The sequence below is a fragment of the Misgurnus anguillicaudatus genome, chromosome 8, assembly GCF_027580225.2.
Source record: "Misgurnus anguillicaudatus chromosome 8, ASM2758022v2, whole genome shotgun sequence".
Classification (NCBI taxonomy): Eukaryota; Metazoa; Chordata; class Actinopteri; order Cypriniformes; family Cobitidae; genus Misgurnus; species Misgurnus anguillicaudatus.
The window spans coordinates 12395611-12416029 of record NC_073344.2 but is presented as its reverse complement, the minus strand read 5'-3'; the positions used below and the strand labels follow the sequence as shown (position 1 = coordinate 12416029).

Here is a 20419-nt window from a genome sequence, read left to right as displayed (position 1 = left end):
GTGTACATCGAAAATAGTCCCCAGCTATTGAACGTTACCAAGGGGACTATTTTCGGGCACTGCGTAATAACATTGCGCATGCTGTATGCATGGTACAACAGCAAATTCCTTGATTATTACGCCAGAATGAGAGTATAGTTCCTAGCCATATCTGCCTAGAAAAATCGCAACTTTTAATTTTCCGTCGTTTCTAGTACACAAAGTAACTACAGAAGAATCAAGTTTATATTAAAACTCTTTAGTGAGCGCGATGCTAATGGTCTAATCAGATTTAATAAATTATGCTATGCTATGCTAAAAGTAGTACCGCCAGACCCAGAGATCAGCTCAATAAATTACAAAACGCTACAACTCAAATGTTTTACTCTAGGGCAGCTTAAAAATTAACCTTTTTTTTTTTTTAAAAAGTGGAGTGTCCCTTTAATGTTAGGTTAAAAACACTGTACGACTTCTAACCCCACCACCTATTAGATTGTTTACTAGGGAATAATTCTGAAGAGTTTATTTTTATTTTTACACACTCCATGCAACAAAATCATGTTTTTACCTTCATCTGTAAGGGCCAGAGTTTGGGCATCTCGACTTCCACAGGCCACCTGGACCACACGATGACCCAATAGCACCTTGACCTGCAAACCAAACACACAGAAGCTTAATCTAGTGCATAAAACATTAAATAACACTTTAAACTGATCACTGTGTGTTTAAAGTTAAACTAATACCAGTTTGGGTCTCAGTTGAGTGGTGTTATCGCCGTGACCCAGACGCCCGTATTCCCCCAAACCCCAGCTGTACAGCTCTCCACTGGATGTGATGGCTGCACTGTGTGAGCTGCCGCAGGCGATATCTCGAATCCGTTTAGTCTTGAGTGCCTCGATTAGCCGTGGCTTATCGCAGTTCCTGGTGGAAAAACAAGATTTATCTTGTTAGTTACTTATGCAAAGTGTTGCACATAGTGTATAGCTGTTGATATGAACAACCTACATCCGGCTAAAGTGCCCAAGCTTTCCATCATCACCTTCACCCCATGAAAACACCTTCCCATCTACAGTCAAGGCCATGGCATGTCTTCCACCTGCGGAAGAGCGTGACCAAAAGAATCATGTTAAACGAGAAACTATGTGGTTTGAGATGTCTCCTTTAAAAATTGGGAACAAGGGTCAGACCTGAGTGTACAGCAACTTTCTTCACCACATAGTTGCTTAGGGCAGATATCTGGCGTGGGATGGGGATCGTTCCACTTGATAGTCCTAAACCAAGCCGTCCGTTCGTGGCCTCTCCACAAGCATATACTTTACCTTCAGCAGTCACAGCAAACATATGAATAAACTTTATAGTAAAATAAAACAAAGCATTTAATACAAGAGTTAAATGGTTAATAACACTGATGGATAATATTCAGTAAACATTTGATCATGTTTAAAGCTATAGCGTGCCGGAGAGATTATGCCTTTTTATTTTTGACAGGTGTCTTGTCCAACAACTTCATAATTCATACAATTAATTTGCATTTATCAGTGAAGATTAACTCTTTCCCCGCCAGCGTTTTTAAAAAAGTTGCCAGCCAGCACCAGCATTTTTCATGATTTTCACAAAAGTTTAATGCCTTCCAGAAAATGTTCTTCTTTAAATATATACAGAAACAATATATCAAATGAAAGAACAGACCCTCTGCTTTCAAATTTTTTTTTAGTTTATTAGTTCTCTTTTTATCACCTCTCAAATACGGGTAGGTTTCTTCAAAAACACCCAATTTTGAGCAGAAAGCTGAGATAATTCCATTTTTGTGAAGGACTTTTGATAGAGATCAGATGCAAAGCAATCTTTAAAACTTATACGGAGTTCTTTCTCTTTCACATGAGGCGCTACTTCCGGGTTGTATAAGTTGTGGAAGTGTACCACCTGGTGGATAATAGCGGTATTGCGGAAAGACGGAAATTCACGTTATTGGCAAAGAAGCGTTTTTCTCTTAATTGACGAGTTATCTCATCAAATGGCGGGGAAAGAGTTAAGTGTAAATATGTTTACTAGAACTATAAAAAGCCAAATTTTGACTTCAAAATTCATAGAAGTTGTGAAGACAAAATTTTTGGACAAAACATGCAAGTGTCATAAACTTTTGGATTATCGCAAAAAATAAGCTCTGTGTTTAACAAAAGTCTATGGGAAAATCAATGGGTTTTTTTGCGACGGAGCCAGTGTCCCACTAACTTTGGATTGGCCTACAAAAATACGGCATCCCTCCGGTACTCTATTGCAAAATAGCTACATAGATATACAAAGGCGCACCAGTGGCTGCACATTAGTTAAAGCAAACTTTGCTTATATTTTATGCATTTAGTCTCACTTTGCTTTCAAGTTATGCATTCTGCATTAGCTTTAATCTGAAGCTAATGTATGACTTACTTTTAGATTTAATTTAAAAAGATAACAGAAAAATAAAAATTTGGTCATCATTTGTTCATTCATGTGTTCTGCTGAACACGAATGAAGATATTTTGAAAAAGGTCAATAACCAAACAAATCTGGGGCACCATTTCCATTAATAATAGGGATTAAAGGGTCTTCACAGGTCCATTTAGATCCGAAAACCCGAGGTCCGACCCGAGACCCGATCAGGTTCGAGTCTAAAGGTTTTACATGCGCCTCGGACACGAGTCGGGTACAATAATAGCGGCATCGGGTCTCAGGTAATTTAAAATGAATGGGTTTTTGCTGAACGGACCTCAGTCAATTTTAAATGTACATTTTAGCGGTTACCTTGGTGTCGTCGTCAGATAACAAAGTGAAAAAATGGAGCAGCTTGCCAAATTGGTTGTGAGGCCCCCGGAGTTTCTTTCTGTCTGACTGCTGCGCGAGTCTGCAGAATGCACACACGTCAGTGCCGTTTACATTCGGGTTAAAAAATTGCCAATAGTTCGAAGTTCGGGTCGGACTCGGGTCTAATTTTCCCGGGTTTGACTCGGGTCGGGTAAAAAATTATTTATGTACGTCGGGTTTGGGTATAAAGTTATTCAGGTCATTTCAGGTTGGGTACATTTCTTTGGACCTGAGAAGACCTCTAGTAGGGATGTCCCGATCAAATGTTTTGTCCTCCCGATCAGAGTAATTTCATTTTGAAGATCGACCAAAACCGAGTGCCTATCTGATAATTTGATGTTCCCAGTGCTAGGAGCACACTTAAAAATTATTAAGGTTATTAAATCAACCAAGGATATGTAATCAAATGCTGTTCTCTTCAGTTTTATTATGTTTTTTTATCAACAAAAATATACTTTCTTTAATTTTTTATTATTTGATTATGTAGCCTATTATTAATTAACAATTTAGCTTAGCAGTAGCACAGCATTATAGTAAAACTAGTCAAGTTTATTAAACATAAACAACATAAATCGTAGTCAAAATCAGTTCCAACATATTAGAATAGCAAATCTTTTTGATCAGCTCTATTCAGCTCACTATTCAATATTATTATTTTCTTCTAATATGGAAGTCAATGGTGCCCCAGCTCTGTTTGGTTAAAATGTTCTTCAAAATATCCTTCATTGTATTCAGCAGGACATAGAAATAGAAACAGGTTTGGAATAACTTCAACGGTATTTCAAGCATTCTGACTTATTAACACAGTTTAAGAGTTGGTTTCCTCATGCTAAACAAATGCAAAGTGTCAAAAAAGCAGTAGGAGGTGTTAAAGAGTTCTGTGCCGAATGCACTTGGCCTGGGTTCATACAAGTTTGGGAGAGTATTTTTCGATTAAGGGTTTCAGGGGTAAGCTATACGCATCACTTTTTTATGGGCACTTCCCACGGAAAACCACGCCCACACATCAATCAGCGGGAAAGCAAGAGCCGAAGTTACAGGCATCATTTCACGCGACAACTTTGCTTTATATCAACACTCAAAAGTGTGTTTTTGGATGCAAGGAGAAGAAAGCCAGCATTATGTATATAGTTTGTTTATCTGGGGTAGCAACGGAGTTTTGCGTGTGTGTATGTTTACCGCTGGATTTCACTGAAAAGTCCTAACTGGGTCATGAGTTGCATGCGGTAAGTAAGACTTCTGTCTTATGTTGGAATTAGGCGCGCAAGTGCATATTATATAAACCACACAAACTTATATAGCGAATCATAAGTTATCCAGTCAGTGTCGTATAAAGTGTTGACTGGTGACTCGCTCCTCCCGCAGCTAGTAACTCCTCCATCCGAATTTTTTGTATGTTATCGGTATAGTTAATCTGTCTTTTATAAATCTGATAAAACTAAAGACTTTTTGGAGATATGTAATACTACTCTATAGGTACTCCAGATTAACATCAGATACGCAGAAACAGCACGTGTTATGGACGCATTAATGATGACCGAACTTTCCTTTTTTAGTGAACTATCCCTTTAATTTACAGTGAATTTCAACTTGATTCTTTATCAAGGTTCACAGTTTCTTTTACACAAAGACTTGCAGGTGCACTTTTAAAGCACAATAACTCACCAGCAAACAGACTTTTAGAGCCTCCAGCCACCTGCACTACATTCAGAGCAGACAAGGTCTCGGAGAACGATGGGACTTTTATCTGAGACACAATAAAGGACACAAGGTGAAACATTTCAACTGTGATTTGTCTTTTTATAAAGATTACAAGCCATATCTAATAGAAAGGTTATACTACCAAACAACCGGGCCATTACAGAAAATGTTTCTTATAAAAAGGCATTTAAAACATTTAGAAATGGGTAAATTCTATAGACTTATTCTATAGATAAGTGTGCACCGATAACAAAACCAAAAACGTTTGCAGTTTGACACATTACTGACCTTGGACCCCTTAAGTCCTCCAAGCTGATCTTTATCATTGAGACCCCAAACAAAGACTTTGGTTCTAATGGTGGCAGCAGACTCTAGACCAGCAGATCTCTTTCTGGAAAGACTGTTTTGAGAAATAAAAAGAAACTGGTGACTTAAAATCTTTGCAATCCACCAGTGCATTACCTTGTTTAGAGAACCATCACACACACCTTCCAGTTGCAGTCTTTTCATCTTCCTCCTCCTCATTGTCAGATGCCAGGAAAGGCACGGTTGCCAGATCTTCATCTTCAGCGCGAACACGGCCCATTATACTCAAGCCGTGGATCTTACAGTCAATACCTGAACTCCTGCACTGTTTTATGGCGATCTCAATATACCTATGATACTAAACAAACCCACAAACAAACATGATATAATAAAAGAGGCCAAAGAAAGGCATTTGTAAGCCCATTTCAAACCAACCTCTGTGCAGTCGTTGAGTAAAGATACGGCAGTATCTGTTGGATTGATATTGATGGTCTTTAACTCGATCAGGTTATTCAAAGAGCTTCCACCTAAAAGAAAACCAACGTTGAGAAAGGTACCCACATAAAAAATATCGACCAATGACCTGAGAGTGTTCAACTGCATATACGTCAATGTTTTTTTTTACCTGATACCACCACTAGAGAAGGCATGTAGCTACTGTCAGCTGGGTCCACGATCATTTTAAGTCTGTGGACCAGAATATCTGGGAAAAGCTCCAATCTGATCCAGTGCTGATAAAAAATGTGGGGTTCAAACAAAAGCCAGCACGATCGTAGCCATTATTATCAAACTGAAGCGTAAATAAATGGGAACACATCTGTTTTTAGACTAACCTTCCCCTGAGAGCCCGATGACTGCCAGCATTGCTCTCCGCAGTCTATGAGCCGAGACGCCTGGTTGATGGAGGACGAAACGCTGAGGTTCTTCACCACTCTGGACCACTCATCGATCAGCATGCCACGTTGACTGCTGTGATGCCTCTTAAGTTGCTTACCTGAACGCCCACTGAATGTGGGTGACTGACCTAAGGGTCAGAGTTCAAGGGTTATCTCAAAGAGCACAGAAACAAATGGAGACATGGTATTTGAATATCTTGCATAGCATGTTTTCGAGTTTGAGACCAACCGGGTTCGTTTATTCGTCCGAATGAATGTCTGAGGTTGTGTTTACGGGTCTTGAAGCAGCTCTCGCAAAAGTCAAAGTCGTCACAGCCTCGACACTTAAACCTGGGACCGTTTATGGGGAACATCTGACATCCATCACACCTAAAGTCACAAGTGAAAATGTAAAGCTAGGATGCTTTTGTTATGTTTTATGCTCTTGTTTGTCTGCACTTAATACAAACCTGACACCAGGATGCACACTGGGCACAAGCTCCATCTCTGACAGCAATCCAGTCCAATGCGACTGCTGAGGAAAGTCCACGATTACATCTTTCCCATTGGCACTGAAAGCTGGACACACACACATTCACATTTAGACTATACAGAGACAGTACCATGAGCAAAATAAGTGTCTTTACGTCATATTTTACCTTTGACCACACCCACACTTCTGTGAGTGACAGATCCCCACTTGTACTTTGGCGTCGTAACCGAAGGTTTCACTCGCACTTTATCACCAATCTTTATGTGAGACGGAGAACTCTGAGGAGGAAACCCTAAAAGATACAGAGGGGAAAAACATTGATTGAGAAATAATATCATTGGTTTCATTCAATTATTGTCTACTATAGTCATTTCATGTTTTAAGAGTATGGAAAAAAAATTACCAAGCAGCTCAGTGTGGATGTAACGGACCCAGTAAGTTCCTCCCTTCTGCTGCCAATCACATTGCACGTTCAGATCATGCAAACCATCTCTGTCCAGTTTGATCACTTTTCCCACATCTCCTTCATACACTTCCTCATACGTCCTGCAGCATCGCACCATCATGCCCACCTAAACCACACACAGGCCTCAGAACAGTTCATCTCAGACACCAATATATGTGATCACACTAACTGCGCTACAAAGCACACTGAGAAAAATACAATATTAGTTTTACATGTAGTCCTGAATGACTACTTTTTCCTTGATTTTCACATTTAATATCCAAACATTTTAGACAATTTAAGGAGAAGCAAAACGACGTAAAAAAATTTATGTATATTTTCAAGTGTTTTTTACAACGTTGTTTAAGAAAAATATATCAAACTTAGGTTACAGACAGTATAAAAATCAGACTGATCGCACGGAAAGTCGTGTTATAGTCATGGCAAATTTTTATCAATTTATTTGTGTGCATAGCACAAAATTCAGCTTTTTTACGTGCCTTGAGCATGAATGTCTTTTCTTGACAGTCTTTCTATAAATAGTTTTTCGACTATCTTTTTTATTTCATTTTATGTATTGTTTTCTAATAGTTTTTTCCCCATTTTCTTACCATTGTCCCTTGGGGTTAGAATCACTTTGTTACATTTTTAGACATCCTAACCCAAACTCTAACCCCAAGCAACAATAATTTAAAAATAGGGGGGGGGACAATAAATGACACGAAAAAGAAAGTCGTGCCACGGACACAAGAAACTATTTATGGAAATTTGTGTCACGAAAAAGACATTCGTAGTCAAGGCACGTAAAAAGAGCTGAATTTCGTGCCATGAACACAAATAAATTGATACAATTTTGTGTAGATATAACACGCTTTTCCATGAGATCATGTTGATAAAAATACATTTAAAAATTATAATAAATAAGCTTTTAAATTTTTACTAACCTTATATAAAATTGTACTTCAATTGTATCTTTGTATCTGTTTTGAATCTTTCTTGTAATTTTGTTTAATTAAAGGGTTTAAACAACAGATTGTAAAAAGCATGGAAATTGTGTGTGTGACATCACCTAAAGGTTTATGAAAACCATTTTTTATCTTGACAGCAAGACATCGTTAAAGACAATTAAAAATATATTTTTGATAATGAGGCTTCTTACCTGGATATTTTCTCTCACGTACACAGCATAATCGTCATTGCTTTGGAAATCCGACCTCTTTTTAAACGTCTGACTCTCAGTAACCACGACTCCAGGAGGCTGATATGCAAGAGAAGAACTCGTCATTATCGTTAACAAAAGAGTCTATACCTCAAAGCTGCTGTGTGTGTACATGTATGCAATTACACGCACTACAGGAAAGGCGGGCTCAGGTTCCTCAAGCTCCTCCAGCACTTCTTCATCAGAGTACTCATCTGATACAGTATCAGCATCTGACAGATCTGTAATGTGAACATCTGGATGGTCCAACAACCAGCCCACCAAAGCCTCCACACCTAAAACCCAAACAAACATGCATTTAATCAAAATACATTAATCATTTCATACATGCAGCTATTTGGCTCGGTTTGGCTACAGACGGTAAAACCACGTTACTATGAGAAAATAGCATTTCTATGCTACTTGCACAAACTCAATTGTCTATTAGGAAAAATTTATACTTATTATAAATACCACTTATTTAGAAACCCATACATTTTTGTATACATGAGTCGTTGTGTCATTCTTGTATTTCAGCCAGTTAAACCAGAAAATATACCAAAACAATGCAATGTAGGACAATTCAAAGTAACCTGATGCTTGCATTACCTGGTGTTCCAGATGTTCCTGTAGTTCCAGACAGGGATTTAAGGGCAAACTCAATGTTTTTCCTCTGGAAGCCCATATCCATCAGCTGTAGGACAATGGGAACAGGAGGCACAGGTGAGGTCTTGTGTTTCTTCTGCCTTGGTGGGCGCATGTGCTGCACGGTGACAGGTGTGGTGGCTTCACTGGAGCTGCTGTCCTCGAACAGAGGAGACGACGGGTGTGTGGATTCAACCGCCAGGTACTGACACACAGCCAGAGCCGCTGCCTAAAACACACAAACCATTCAGGAAATAAATGGTGGAGTTTCGGTGGTGTAGAATAAAGATCTGAGGAAATTCACAAGCAATCACCACGGTATGTTTTGAGAACGGTTCGAAAAGCCTCATCCAAGATTGTGATTAAACTATTTTCAATTTTTTGTATTTCTTGTGTTGTGCGTATACTTTACAAGATGTAAGTACATGGAGCTCATTTTAATTTTGATGATCATAGGTTTGAATCCCTAAGCATACATAATATGGTAAAATGTACATTAAATAAACTGTAAATAAAAGTTTCTGCGTAAATATTTTGTAATTGTTCAAAACTACCAAACCTTCACATTGATAAGTGGTAAATAATTTTAAACAGATTCTCTGCCTCCAGTTCCTGCCGGTGGAAGATGGCTTTAATTGGAGAAGGTTGAGTGGATGCAGATAGTAGCTGCTGGAGGAGGATAAGAGGGGGCTGCGGACCCTCAGGAGACAAATCGGCCACATCAGGAGAAGACGCGCATTGATCCTCTGAACACAACAAGCACAAATGATGTGACTGTCAAGTAAAACAGGCTGTGATTGGGAGCTGTTGTGTGAGACACATTACACATGAAGATGCAAAAGCTGCTAAATGCCACCTCTGTCAAAAATCTGATAATAATATTAACCGAATGCTCTCGACACGTCCTATACATTCATCAAATACTTTAATCCCACCCATCAGACTCTTAATGGATTCTGCCTTTAAAACGGTAACAAACAAGAAATTATGCCAGACGCAGTTAGTGGGTTTTGCATGTGCGCTCTTAAAGATACACTATTTTAAAAAATTAAAAATATGCTAATTTTCCTGCTTCCCTAGAGATAAACATTAGATTTTTTAGTGCTGCCTCACGATTAGTCACGACTAATCGTTTGCAGAATAAAAGTTTTTGTTTACATAATATATGTGTGTGTACTGTGTATAATAATTATGTATATATAAATACACACACACACGTAGAATTTTAAGAAAAAAATATATTAATATAATAAATATTTATATTTATATATAATATAAATTATATATAAATATAAACATGTATATACACATGCAAATGTTTCTTAATTAAATACATGCGTGTCTGTGTGTGTATTTATACATAATTATTATACATTCAGCCGATATCCGGGTCTGTCGCTAGCACTTTTAGCATAGCTTAGCATATAAAAAAATGTGCATATAAAAAAAATTTAGTGTTCCTTTAACATAAAGAAGGATAAAATAGAGAAAAAAAAGAAATCAAGACCACCAGAGCAAATTCTACATATGAACAACAGAGGGCGGCAAAGTGATAAAACAGAAAGTTGTTGCAAACAGCATAATGAAACGTGTCCATAAACACGGCACGTTATTGATTCTTTTGAAAGTCAATGCGAGGGCATTCATTATAGTCACTTACCCGACGTCCATCCCTCTTCCTAAAAGCCCTGACTTATTACTGAGCTATGACCTTTATAACATTTCAGCATGGATACCACCCTGTTTACCCTTGAGAGACCAGAGTTTGATAATGGTCACAAAAACAAACGGATAATAAAAAATAACAAAACAGAGACAGGCAGACATCAACGAGACAAACGAAACAAAATGACAAACAAAACAAATCCACAAACAGACAAAAGAGGCTCTATGAGTCTTGCAGAATAAATGATTCTGGTCTTACCTGGTGGGTTAGGGCTGACATCTACAACAGCTGGCTGAGAGAGGATCTGCCGAAGTTTGTCCTGGTGGGACAAGAGAGCCCGCGCTGCTTTCAAGATGTATAGCCTAAGCTGCTGACACCGTAACAAATGCACATCCACCTGATCTGCTGTAAGGACAACACACGCAACAGACAAATTCTCTTTATATATACACATCTGTTTCACAATTATTCATATTTATTTTTGTTTGAAACAAGGCATGATAAACTGGGAAGACTGCTGACAATCAAGACCTGTCTTTTCATAAATCACAACATGATAAGTTAGGTTATATGAAGTACCTGTAAGTCCTCTGCTTAGGGATTTCTTCATGCGTTGCTTCTCCAACTTGCTTCCTGCTAAGTTGACCAGCTGAGCCCAAACAGTGAGCATGGGGTCAGTGAAAGGAAGGTTCTGGATGCTAAAGGGAATCATGTGGAGCTTCAAAGAAATCCAGAGAGAAAACATACGGCACAATGAGTCAAAAACAAATATGCAGCATATAAATGGCATTCATACGGTTTCTTTGCAAATGTTATGCATGGAATTCATGGATTACACTGTATTACTGTAATTCTGTATCATATTATTAAATATTATTAAAGAGATAGTTCACCCAAAAATGAAAATTCGGTCATTTACTCGCTCTCATGTAAATCAAATCCTGTTTCATAGTAGGAAAATCAAATACTACGGAAGTCAAAGGGTGCCGTTAACTGTGTGGTTACCATGATTTATCAAAATATCATCTTTTGTGTTCAACAGAATAAAGAAACTCATACGGGTTTAGATCTACATGATGCTAAATGAGTATATTTTTGGGTGAACTATCCCCTTAAAGGGATTTTTTGAAAATATGCTAATTTTCCAGCTCCCCTAGAGTAAAACATTTGATTTTTACCGTTTTGGAATCTATTTATCTGATCTCCAGGTCTGGCGCTAGCACTTTTAGCATAGCTTAGCATAATCCATTGAATCTGATTAGACCATTAGCATCACGCTAAAAATAACCAAAAAGTTTCGATATTTTTCCTATTTAAAACTTGACTCTTCTGTAGTTACATCGTGTACTAAGACCGACGGAAAATAAAAAGATTTTCTAGGCCGACATGGCTAGGAACTATACTCACTTTCTGGCGTAATAATTAAGTACTTTGCTGCTGTAACATGGCCCCTTGCTTACTTTCAATAGCATGGGACTATTTTCAGGCGCTGCATTGTATCTTTGCACCTGCTGCAGCCATGTTACGGCAGCAACGTCCTTGAGTATTACGCCAGAATGGGAGTATAGTCCCTAGCCATATCTGCCTAGAAAATCGGCAACTTTTAACTTTCTGTCGGTCTTAGTACACAATGTAACTACAGAAGAGTCAAGTATTAAATGGGTAAAAATACTGAAACTCTTTTGTTATTTTTAGCGCGATGCTAATGATCTAATCAGATTCAATGGATTATGCTAAGCTATGCTGAAAGTGGTACCGCCAGACCCAGAGATCAGCTGAATGGATTCCAAATGGATCCTAGGGGAGCTGGAAAATGAGCATATTTTCAAAAAAAGTGGAGTGTCTCTTTAATGCAAAAAGTCTTTTAGCAAGTGCACTATAGTTTTACAAATCAAGGTCATGGCATCCTGCCATCCAATTGCCAAATGGAGGCATTTTTTTGTTATTCCACAAATTACAGTCTGCTGCCCATGTGTACCCTGCGTGGTGGAGCATATGTACCGGTTTGAGCTGGCTGAGCAGACAAATTTTACAGGTCCTCATCTCGTGGAACTGCACAGTGATTCGTCCTTTAGGCGTGATGCGAGTCACGGTCCCCTCTCCGTATTCCTCATGAACAACAGGTCCACCCAGACGCAGACGCCCATCGATCCCTCCGATGACTGCTAAGACAGCCATCAGACTGCCCACTGCTGGGGCTTCTGCATTGGGGAGGTAGTCTTCAAGCACAGCCTGAAAAGGAGGGTAAAACAACAACAAAGTTCAATCTGCTGAATCAATTTTTTTTTGTAGTTAGATAATAAATGCAAAACCACATTAAAATTCAGAGTCATACTGCTTCCATGTGTCTGCCTGCCATGACGTCACCGATACCACTGAGCTGGGAGTTAATGTATTCGTTAATGAGACCATTCCATTGGTTGAGGGAGTGAAGTGTACGCAGTACGGCGACTATTTCCTCTGCTAGGGTACTGCTGTGAGTGGCTGTCAGAGATGCTTGTGGGCGGGACTTCCTCCTACGCAAAGATCCTTCTGTAAAGCACAAAATACAAAACAAAATAAACAAGGGCTCAAAGAGTATAATAGTAGAAAAAGGACTTATTTCCCCAGAAGATTTTTTTTAAGTTGCCAGCCAGCCCCGGCATTTTTTATGATTTTCACAAAAGTCTAATGCCTTCTTTAAATATATAAACATCAGTGGCGGCTCGTGACTGCTCATCCGAGGGGCGCAAATTCAAAATAAGTGTTCGGAGCATCATGTGTGTTGCTTGCGTTTTCAAAATGTGTCTTTGTTGCTTCATGTGGACCATGTGCATCACATGTTTTGTCAAAATAAGTGCCTGCTGCACACGCGTCAAAACAGTTTATGATAAAAGAAACGCTCATGTTTACAAAATACACGCAAGACACTCCCTTAACACTAAACTCTGATTACACATGAGATTATGTGAGTATCTGGCAAACGCGAGCGTCTCTTTTATAATAAACCCTTTAGACGCATCTGCAGCAGGCACTTATTTTGACAAGACACGTGATGCACACAGGATCACTCGGCGCGCAGAACACATATTTTGAAATAAGGAACCGCACATGACGGACTACATACACGTTGTGACAAACTTCGCATCAAACGCCGACGAAAAAAAGGAGTCAGCGGCCGCCACTGATAAACATACAATATATCACATAAAAGAACAGATCATCATCTTTCTTAAAAATACCAATTTTGAAACAAAAAGCTAATAATTGCAAGGACTTTTGTTAGAGATGATAAGATTCAGAGTATTTACTGCTTTTGGATCCATATATTCTCAGTTTTTTATAAGTTGGGTAAGAGCACCACCTAGTGCATAATAGTGGAAATATAGATTGCTGTAAAAACGCGTCTTTGGCTGGGAAGCATTTTCTTTAAATTGACAAGAAAATTTGCTTATTAAATATACTGTGTTTATTAACTCTTTCCTTGCTATTGACAAAGTAAATACACAGTACCTCTGAGGAGAGGAAGATCTGAGGAACAAGTGCTGAGCAGACTGCCCAGGAAACCGAAGAGTTTTTCCACCAGGAATTTCATATCCTGCGAGCGCTCCGTTTTATCCCAGGATGGTAACACTGCCTGTAGCAGCCGCAGGGCAAGAATCTGCCAGGGAGCGAGGGAAAGTGTTTTAATATTTGACACTGTCGGGATCCTGTTAGCATAACTAAAGAATGTGCTAACTTTAACCCCATGCCACTCATTAAAGTTATAAGATTGCATTTACACCACAAATAAACTAAAAGATCGGTGTCCAGAATTAAATACTGGCGTACTGTTTCCTGTGCAGCATATGCTGTGTGCAGTCAAGAAACATACAAATGGCATTTGCCACATTGGAAACGGAGGGTAAACTTATGTGCATTGCATAGTGAGATACTACAAAAAGTACGCAAATAACTATATATTACATACTATCCAGATCATGCACCATTTCACAATATTGATGGGTAGGATGGTAGTTTGCCATTTTAAACACTGTTATGGTGTTAGGCTAGTACCTGTCTCTGTAGTGTTACTGCAGTGAAGGACTGGTGGCCCTCCACGATACGTATGAGTACATTAATCCAGGGTACCGAGCTTAGAGTACTGCACATCTGAGGCATAAGTGCTATACTGCGAATAAATCCCAGAGTGCACCAGCTCCTGTGCTGTTCACGAGCCACCAGCTTATGAGAGGAACAACCTGAGAAAGAGAGGGAAGGAGGAATATATAACAAAACACGCAGTTTTTTTTCCAGTTTTACCATTTTTATTTTGTTACAACTAAATACTGAAAAGGTTTTCATGTAGACCACTTTATATGAACCGAATATTGTGATATCCAAGGCCAAGTTACCAGTTTTATCATTGGCTCCGCTCTCCACCAGTATCCTGAGGAGACCACAGAGGGTGCTAACGGCCTCCGTCTGCATCACGCCAGCATGTATGCCCGAGGACAGAGACAGCGTTTTTAACAGGTTAACTGTACTGGTCAACATGATGGCAGTCGGGTGAGCAATCTTCTCCACAACTTCTCCTTCTGAGAGACACCACAGAGAGAGAGAGAAAGCGTTAAGAGTCAAAGAGAGATTCTGTCCACATCCATCAACTTGATCTAAACACATCCTTGCTATGAAAAACATGTTTTACATTTTTAAAATTCAATTACATTTTTGTGGGACTTAAAATATCTAGAAAGTGTAATTGCCTGGAAAATAAACAATTTTAATCACTTATTTCTCCAACATTCAATTTACAAAAAAAACAATTTCTAAAATCCTTAAAATTCCGATTTCAGGATTTCCTCTTTTATTATATAAGACATTACGTTATTACTTGTAATTGACCCATAAATCAACATGGCATGGTAGAAGACCATTTGTTCCCTTTCAGTACTTTCTATTTGTAAAAAATTGTGGGTCTAGAGATTATTGGTTGGGTTGAAAAAGTTTGGAAACCCCCTATATACAATACACAAGCAAGATGTATCAAGTATGCGGGGGAAACAGATGCATTCCTTTTTGCATATTGCCATAACGTAAATTAGGTATACGTTGTGTCAAAAAAGACAAATATATAATACATAGACCCGTGGGAACCCTGACTTTATTCTGGGACTAGGATAAACCCTGTCTGGGAAACTGCCTCAATAGGGCAGGGCAGTAGACACCTAATATTTATGCTCTCATTTATGCGATTTTCAACTAGAGCACTTACCTGTGTCATCCTCAGTGTCCGAGTCTTCCGTGGTGGGTTGGGTGGCAGGTGGCGGCTCAGCCAGTTTAAGGTCATACTTGCCCTCTTTGCCCATCCTGTAGGAGTTGGTGCTGCTGGTGTCCCACTGGACTCGAATCCAGCCATCTTCTCCCAATTCCCCAATCACACGCCCCAGCCCCGGTGGTGGACCATCCTAACACACAGCATACAGGCACATGGTCAAGACTCTTCAATGCTAAACTGTTTAATGCCACATTCACCTTTTGAATGAAGAAGAATTCATCTCACCTGGTCACCCCATTTCCAGTCAGGTCCTCTCATCACCCTAGTGCCGATCTTCATCATAGCAGCCAGCTCAGGGCCGGAGGCAGGAAGAGGGGTGGGGGCCGTTTCTTTCCTGGACTCCTCGAGAACTGTCGCAGATCCCCCATGAACTGCAGAGCTCAGCTCCTCGTCAATGCTGTCAGAGCTGGGACCTGTGCAACAGAAGAACAAACCAAAAGAAAAAAAAAGGCTTACATCTAATCAAGTACATTTTTGAAGTTATCTTCGCCAATTGGACTAAAATAGGTGCTGACCGATGAGCCGGAGAACGCTTTGAGTGAGGGCGAGGATGCCAGAGTTCAGCAGCAAGCTCAGGCTGTTGGCTCCATGTTTGAGAGTGAGCATGTGAAGCATGGCAAGCAGGAAGCGTGCCTGAGGGATGGTACCCAGACTGGGGCCCGCTGGGTTCTCATTAGTGATGGTTTGCAGAGGTACTGGCTGCACACCTGGATGTGAAGCAGATACAATAACGGCTTTAATCAATACAAAATTAAACACATTAAGTATTTACACACATGAAATCTTGATATCTATTATAAATCAATAATCAGGAACTTATTTGAATTAACATTGTTAGGATTTAATGACTCATACCCAGCTCTTTAAACTTGCCGCTGGCCTCCAGCAGAATGTTGCGGACATTCTGGATGGACCACGCATAGAGCTTCCCAAAAGTGACTTCCAAAAGCATGCGGTTAAATGGGGGAATCAGATCTACATCCTTCAGACAGTCCGACAGTGGCTCCCTATGTAGAAAATGCATCAGAATAAAAACAATGTTTATATTTTATATGAACTAGGGCTGAACGATTATGAAAAAATTCATAATATTCACCTCGATATTCTAATTGTGTGATTATTATCGTCAAATAATAGGTTTTACATTGAAGTTTTGAAATGTTTATGGGTCAATGACGTGAGGTTAATTATTTTGTGTTCATATGGATAAATTAAATGTAAAAAGGTTAAAATTTCAAAATAAATTTCTTGCATACATTCTCTTTTTTGAGGCCCAAGTCTAAAATTTCTGTTTTTATTTCATTTTGAAAGAATATTTGGGAATAATTGCAAAAATGTCATTGTGGCATTACCGGTCTGTGTCATTTGGTGTAACTAGTATTTTTTAAAATGAAAATATAAATATATTCACAAAAATTATGTTGAATAAAATATAATCATCTAGTTTGGTGTAATATGATTTTTTTACATACATTTTTACATGTGTCAAAGATTATTTAGAAAACAGAGCTGTTTTCAGCATATGTCAGAACAAATATTACAAAAACGCATTACAATTTACATTTAGAAATAACTAATAAAATTATATTAAATTGATTTTTTTTATGATTACGCTTACATGCCATCAATGTGGATAAAATATTTATATTTCTCATTCTGTGGCGCAATTGTCGGTTACACCATTTGACATTTTCAGGTCTTAACTTTCATAAAAATGGTGCAAATGTAATTTTTTATTGCATAACATTTACATAAATACACTGTGCATTGAAATAAACCTGATGCATGCTTTTAAAACAAGCTTTTTTTATTGAATTTCTTATCTTGCCAAACCTTTTTTATCACTGACCCTTATAACTTTCTAAAGCAGCTGCATGGTAAATTCTAAACTTCCATAATTATTTGTTATTTACATTACATTATTTAGTTTTGGATGTTATGTTGTTAGTAAAAAAATCCAAAATGAATAGGACATGTTTATTATCTTTGATTCACCACTAAATTTGTTGCCCAAACATACTGACGAAAAGCACATAAATAAGCACAAACAGACAGCTGTAATTGCTTTTGGCGATTATGTAATTGCTTCATCCGTAATCCGTTTGGGATTGTTTATAGACCTTTGAAACTCCGTTGAAAAAAACTGTTAAGTGTTGAGTTAAGTATTAAATGTTGGGCTCTATTAAAGTCCATTAAAATGAGAAAAATCCTGCAATGTTTTCCTCAAAAAACATAATTTCTTCTCGACTGAACAAAGAAAGACATCAACATTTTGGATGACATGGTGGTGAGTAAATTATCTGGATTTTTCTTTTAAGAAAATGGAATATTCCTTTAATTCAGTATAGTTTATACAGTACATCAGCATGTTTATTTTTTACCTACCCAATATCAGTCCCTTCAGGAATGACTCTTTGCCACCCGCAGAGCATGGCGTACTGTACAGAGGGCAGGAGGAAGCTTTTGGACGCCAGCTTCAGCATGGTGTCTATACCCTCCAGCCTGACCTCAGCGCGCTCCAGCTGAACACAAAAGTGAGAAGATGTCCAAACCATTATAACCTTTCTGTCACGTCAGTGTTGTTCTATAACTTTAATTCCTTACAAAAACATACAGCATTTTCAGAGGTTTGTGAACTTTAGTTTAACTACCTGTTTTAGGAGGCACTTCCTCATCTTCTCCACATCCAGCGGCTCCTCTTTCAGAGCAAACTCTACGATGGTGCTCATGAGGCTGGACTGAGAGAAGGAGCCTTGGACGCTGTGCCGAAGCCAGCGATACTTCTGAACACTGCCTATGGTGTTAAGCAGAGGCTGCCACTTATCCTGCCACACACAAAACATAAACACACAAAAAAATAGACTTCATAAAAGAAATGATCTAGTAAAAAAAGTATTTTAAGTCTTTTGATAGAAGTGTGACTGTATAACCCAGATCTTAGGGCCAGACATGCCAGTTATTTATAGCGCACACCACAGCTGATATACTCTCATCAGATATGCGTGCATGATATCATGCATAATTTAATAAGTTCAGTGAAAAAAAATGGCCAAGTGCATAGCGTTAAGGGAGACAGCAAACCTTTGGGGCTTTGACAGTGGTTTGCTTTTTGTCCACAGGGGCGGGGCTTATCGGTGCAGGTGGCTCCTCATTGGTCCCTTCCCTCTCCAACTTACACTCCTCTAGGTCAGTCGACTCTGACTTTTTAAGCACTGTGAAAAACATCAAACACATGACATGATATAGTGTACATTGAACAACGCTTAAAGAAAAGACTCAGTTTACCTCTCTTTTTCCGGCGGTCTCTGATAAGTTTCTGTGTGATCCTCTTCCAGCGAGGTTGAGAGCTCAGCAGCTTAAGTTTGGACACGATGGACAGGTCATTACTGACCGCAGGCCTGAGTTCATTAAACAGGAAACGCAACCTCTCGATCACCGGTGCACAGACCTCTTTGTACGAGCGTCCCTGCTCTTGATGTGTCTACACCGCAGACAGGAAATAAAAGAGAGGTCAAAGAAGAGGTCATAATGCAACTGACCACGATAAGACACGTTTCATGTAAAATCTGCTCCGTAAGAGCTTAAATAATAAGGTGGCAGGCACAATATCATAATGAATATTTAAGATTCTTATTGCTCACTTTAATCAAAGAACACTTGGCCTGGTACACCATTCGACACACATCAATCACAGATTTGGGGAGCGACCTTTGTTTCCCCTGGTCCACAACCAAGGCACATTGATCGACGAGCGAGAGGGCAACATGACCTGTGTGAGAAACCAGAATTACCTAATCATCTCTTAAGATTTTTACAGGATGAAACCCAAAAAATACGAAGAAGTGTCAATGATAGTTGCTAGGTTACCAAGGTCTTGGTGCTTGAGAAGACAGCAGAGCAGCAGGCGGCCCACTTCCTCTACGGGGTGCTCGGGTGGGAAAGTGATGGGAGTGATGAGATGGTACTGTTTGCAGCACCGCTCGATTTGGCATAAGAAGTCCTGCGGAGAAACAAAAAGTATCTATCATTAACCGTCTGAAAACATCAGTAAAACAGATCTGATACTAAAATCTGATTGGATGAGCCACATTTATAGCCGTTACACAAGCTCAACATAAAAAAACATGTTAAATCAGTATGCAAAGGTTGCGAGTTCAAGCGCCAGGGAACACAAATACTTAAAAATAAATATATAAATATAAAGCGACTCACAGTGCATTAAAGCTATATATTTATTTAGCTTTAATGCACCATGAGTCGCTTTGTAAAAAAGCATCTGGCAAATGCATAAATGTAATGTATGACCTTCACAGTGTGGTCCTGGGTGGTGTTGTCAGCGATGGCCTGTAGGAAGGGCTGAGCGTGATCGCTGAGGGTGATTCTTCGGCAGTAGAGCTTGGATTTGTCTGGTGTTGTGGTCCCGGGTGAGCTGCAGTGGTCCTCGTCCTTCTCCTCATTATAGTTATAGTGGATCTGACTTGTCTGCAGACCACCGAAAAATATTGACGACTGGAGCCATTTGGAAAGAAAAAGCATAAGAGAAATAAATGTGGAAAATTTTGTGTTTCAACTGTTTAAAGTTCACACAACAAACGCTGTTTCTGCATCTTTCTTCTCATGTTAATCTTTAGTACCGATAGAGTAGTATTACTTTATTCATACATCCTGATATTGGTTGTGCAAAAAGTATTCCTTCCTTACAGTAAACAAAATTAAGGAGAGGTTAAGAATAGACTTTTGCTATACCATAACATAAAAATAAACAGACTCACTGGCACATTCTATTTCTATGCGAGAAAGTGGGGTGCTCATAGCCAGAAAGGAGGCATGTAAGCCCAACAGGAGACCCAGGTTCCTCTCAGCATCCACGAGAGGGGAGGACAAGCTGCTAAGGTCAGGTGTCGTCACCGTCTCCTGGTTAGGCTGGAGAAAGATAAGAAACAGCCAATGAGAGAAAAAAAAGGTGTTTATCGT

At 39.1% G+C, this 20419-nt stretch overlaps 1 protein-coding gene across 2 annotated transcripts in view; it reads right to left on the bottom strand.

The window, feature by feature from the left end:
• herc2 (HECT and RLD domain containing E3 ubiquitin protein ligase 2) overlaps positions 1-20419 on the bottom strand; it is a 67429-nt gene that overhangs the window by 16646 nt on the left and 30364 nt on the right. Inside the window, exons 26-62 of one of the 2 annotated variants that reach the window (XM_073870316.1) lie at positions 20221-20368; positions 19751-19968; positions 19313-19445; positions 19087-19214; positions 18731-18926; positions 18527-18657; positions 18097-18270; positions 17831-17967; positions 16301-16452; positions 15961-16152; positions 15671-15858; positions 15383-15575; positions 14523-14705; positions 14185-14369; positions 13642-13789; positions 12485-12681; positions 12151-12381; positions 10729-10867; positions 10408-10554; positions 9087-9229; positions 8448-8712; positions 7992-8134; positions 7800-7898; positions 6599-6767; positions 6362-6487; positions 6173-6281; positions 5953-6092; positions 5661-5851; positions 5453-5558; positions 5263-5354; positions 5010-5185; positions 4810-4921; positions 4495-4567; positions 1167-1319; positions 985-1075; positions 723-900; positions 548-629 (exon numbers count right to left, since the gene is read on the bottom strand). In XM_073870316.1, coding sequence (XP_073726417.1) covers positions 548-629; positions 723-900; positions 985-1075; positions 1167-1319; positions 4495-4567; positions 4810-4921; positions 5010-5185; positions 5263-5354; positions 5453-5558; positions 5661-5851; positions 5953-6092; positions 6173-6281; positions 6362-6487; positions 6599-6767; positions 7800-7898; positions 7992-8134; positions 8448-8712; positions 9087-9229; positions 10408-10554; positions 10729-10867; positions 12151-12381; positions 12485-12681; positions 13642-13789; positions 14185-14369; positions 14523-14705; positions 15383-15575; positions 15671-15858; positions 15961-16152; positions 16301-16452; positions 17831-17967; positions 18097-18270; positions 18527-18657; positions 18731-18926; positions 19087-19214; positions 19313-19445; positions 19751-19968; positions 20221-20368 — 5668 coding nt within the window. Of the gene's footprint in view, positions 1-547; positions 630-722; positions 901-984; positions 1076-1166; positions 1320-4494; positions 4568-4809; positions 4922-5009; positions 5186-5262; positions 5355-5452; positions 5559-5660; positions 5852-5952; positions 6093-6172; positions 6282-6361; positions 6488-6598; positions 6768-7799; positions 7899-7991; positions 8135-8447; positions 8713-9086; positions 9230-10407; positions 10565-10728; positions 10868-12150; positions 12382-12484; positions 12682-13641; positions 13790-14184; positions 14370-14522; positions 14706-15382; positions 15576-15670; positions 15859-15960; positions 16153-16300; positions 16453-17830; positions 17968-18096; positions 18271-18526; positions 18658-18730; positions 18927-19086; positions 19215-19312; positions 19446-19750; positions 19969-20220; positions 20369-20419 lie in introns of both variants that reach the window. The other variant, XM_073870315.1, reaches the window with a different exon arrangement.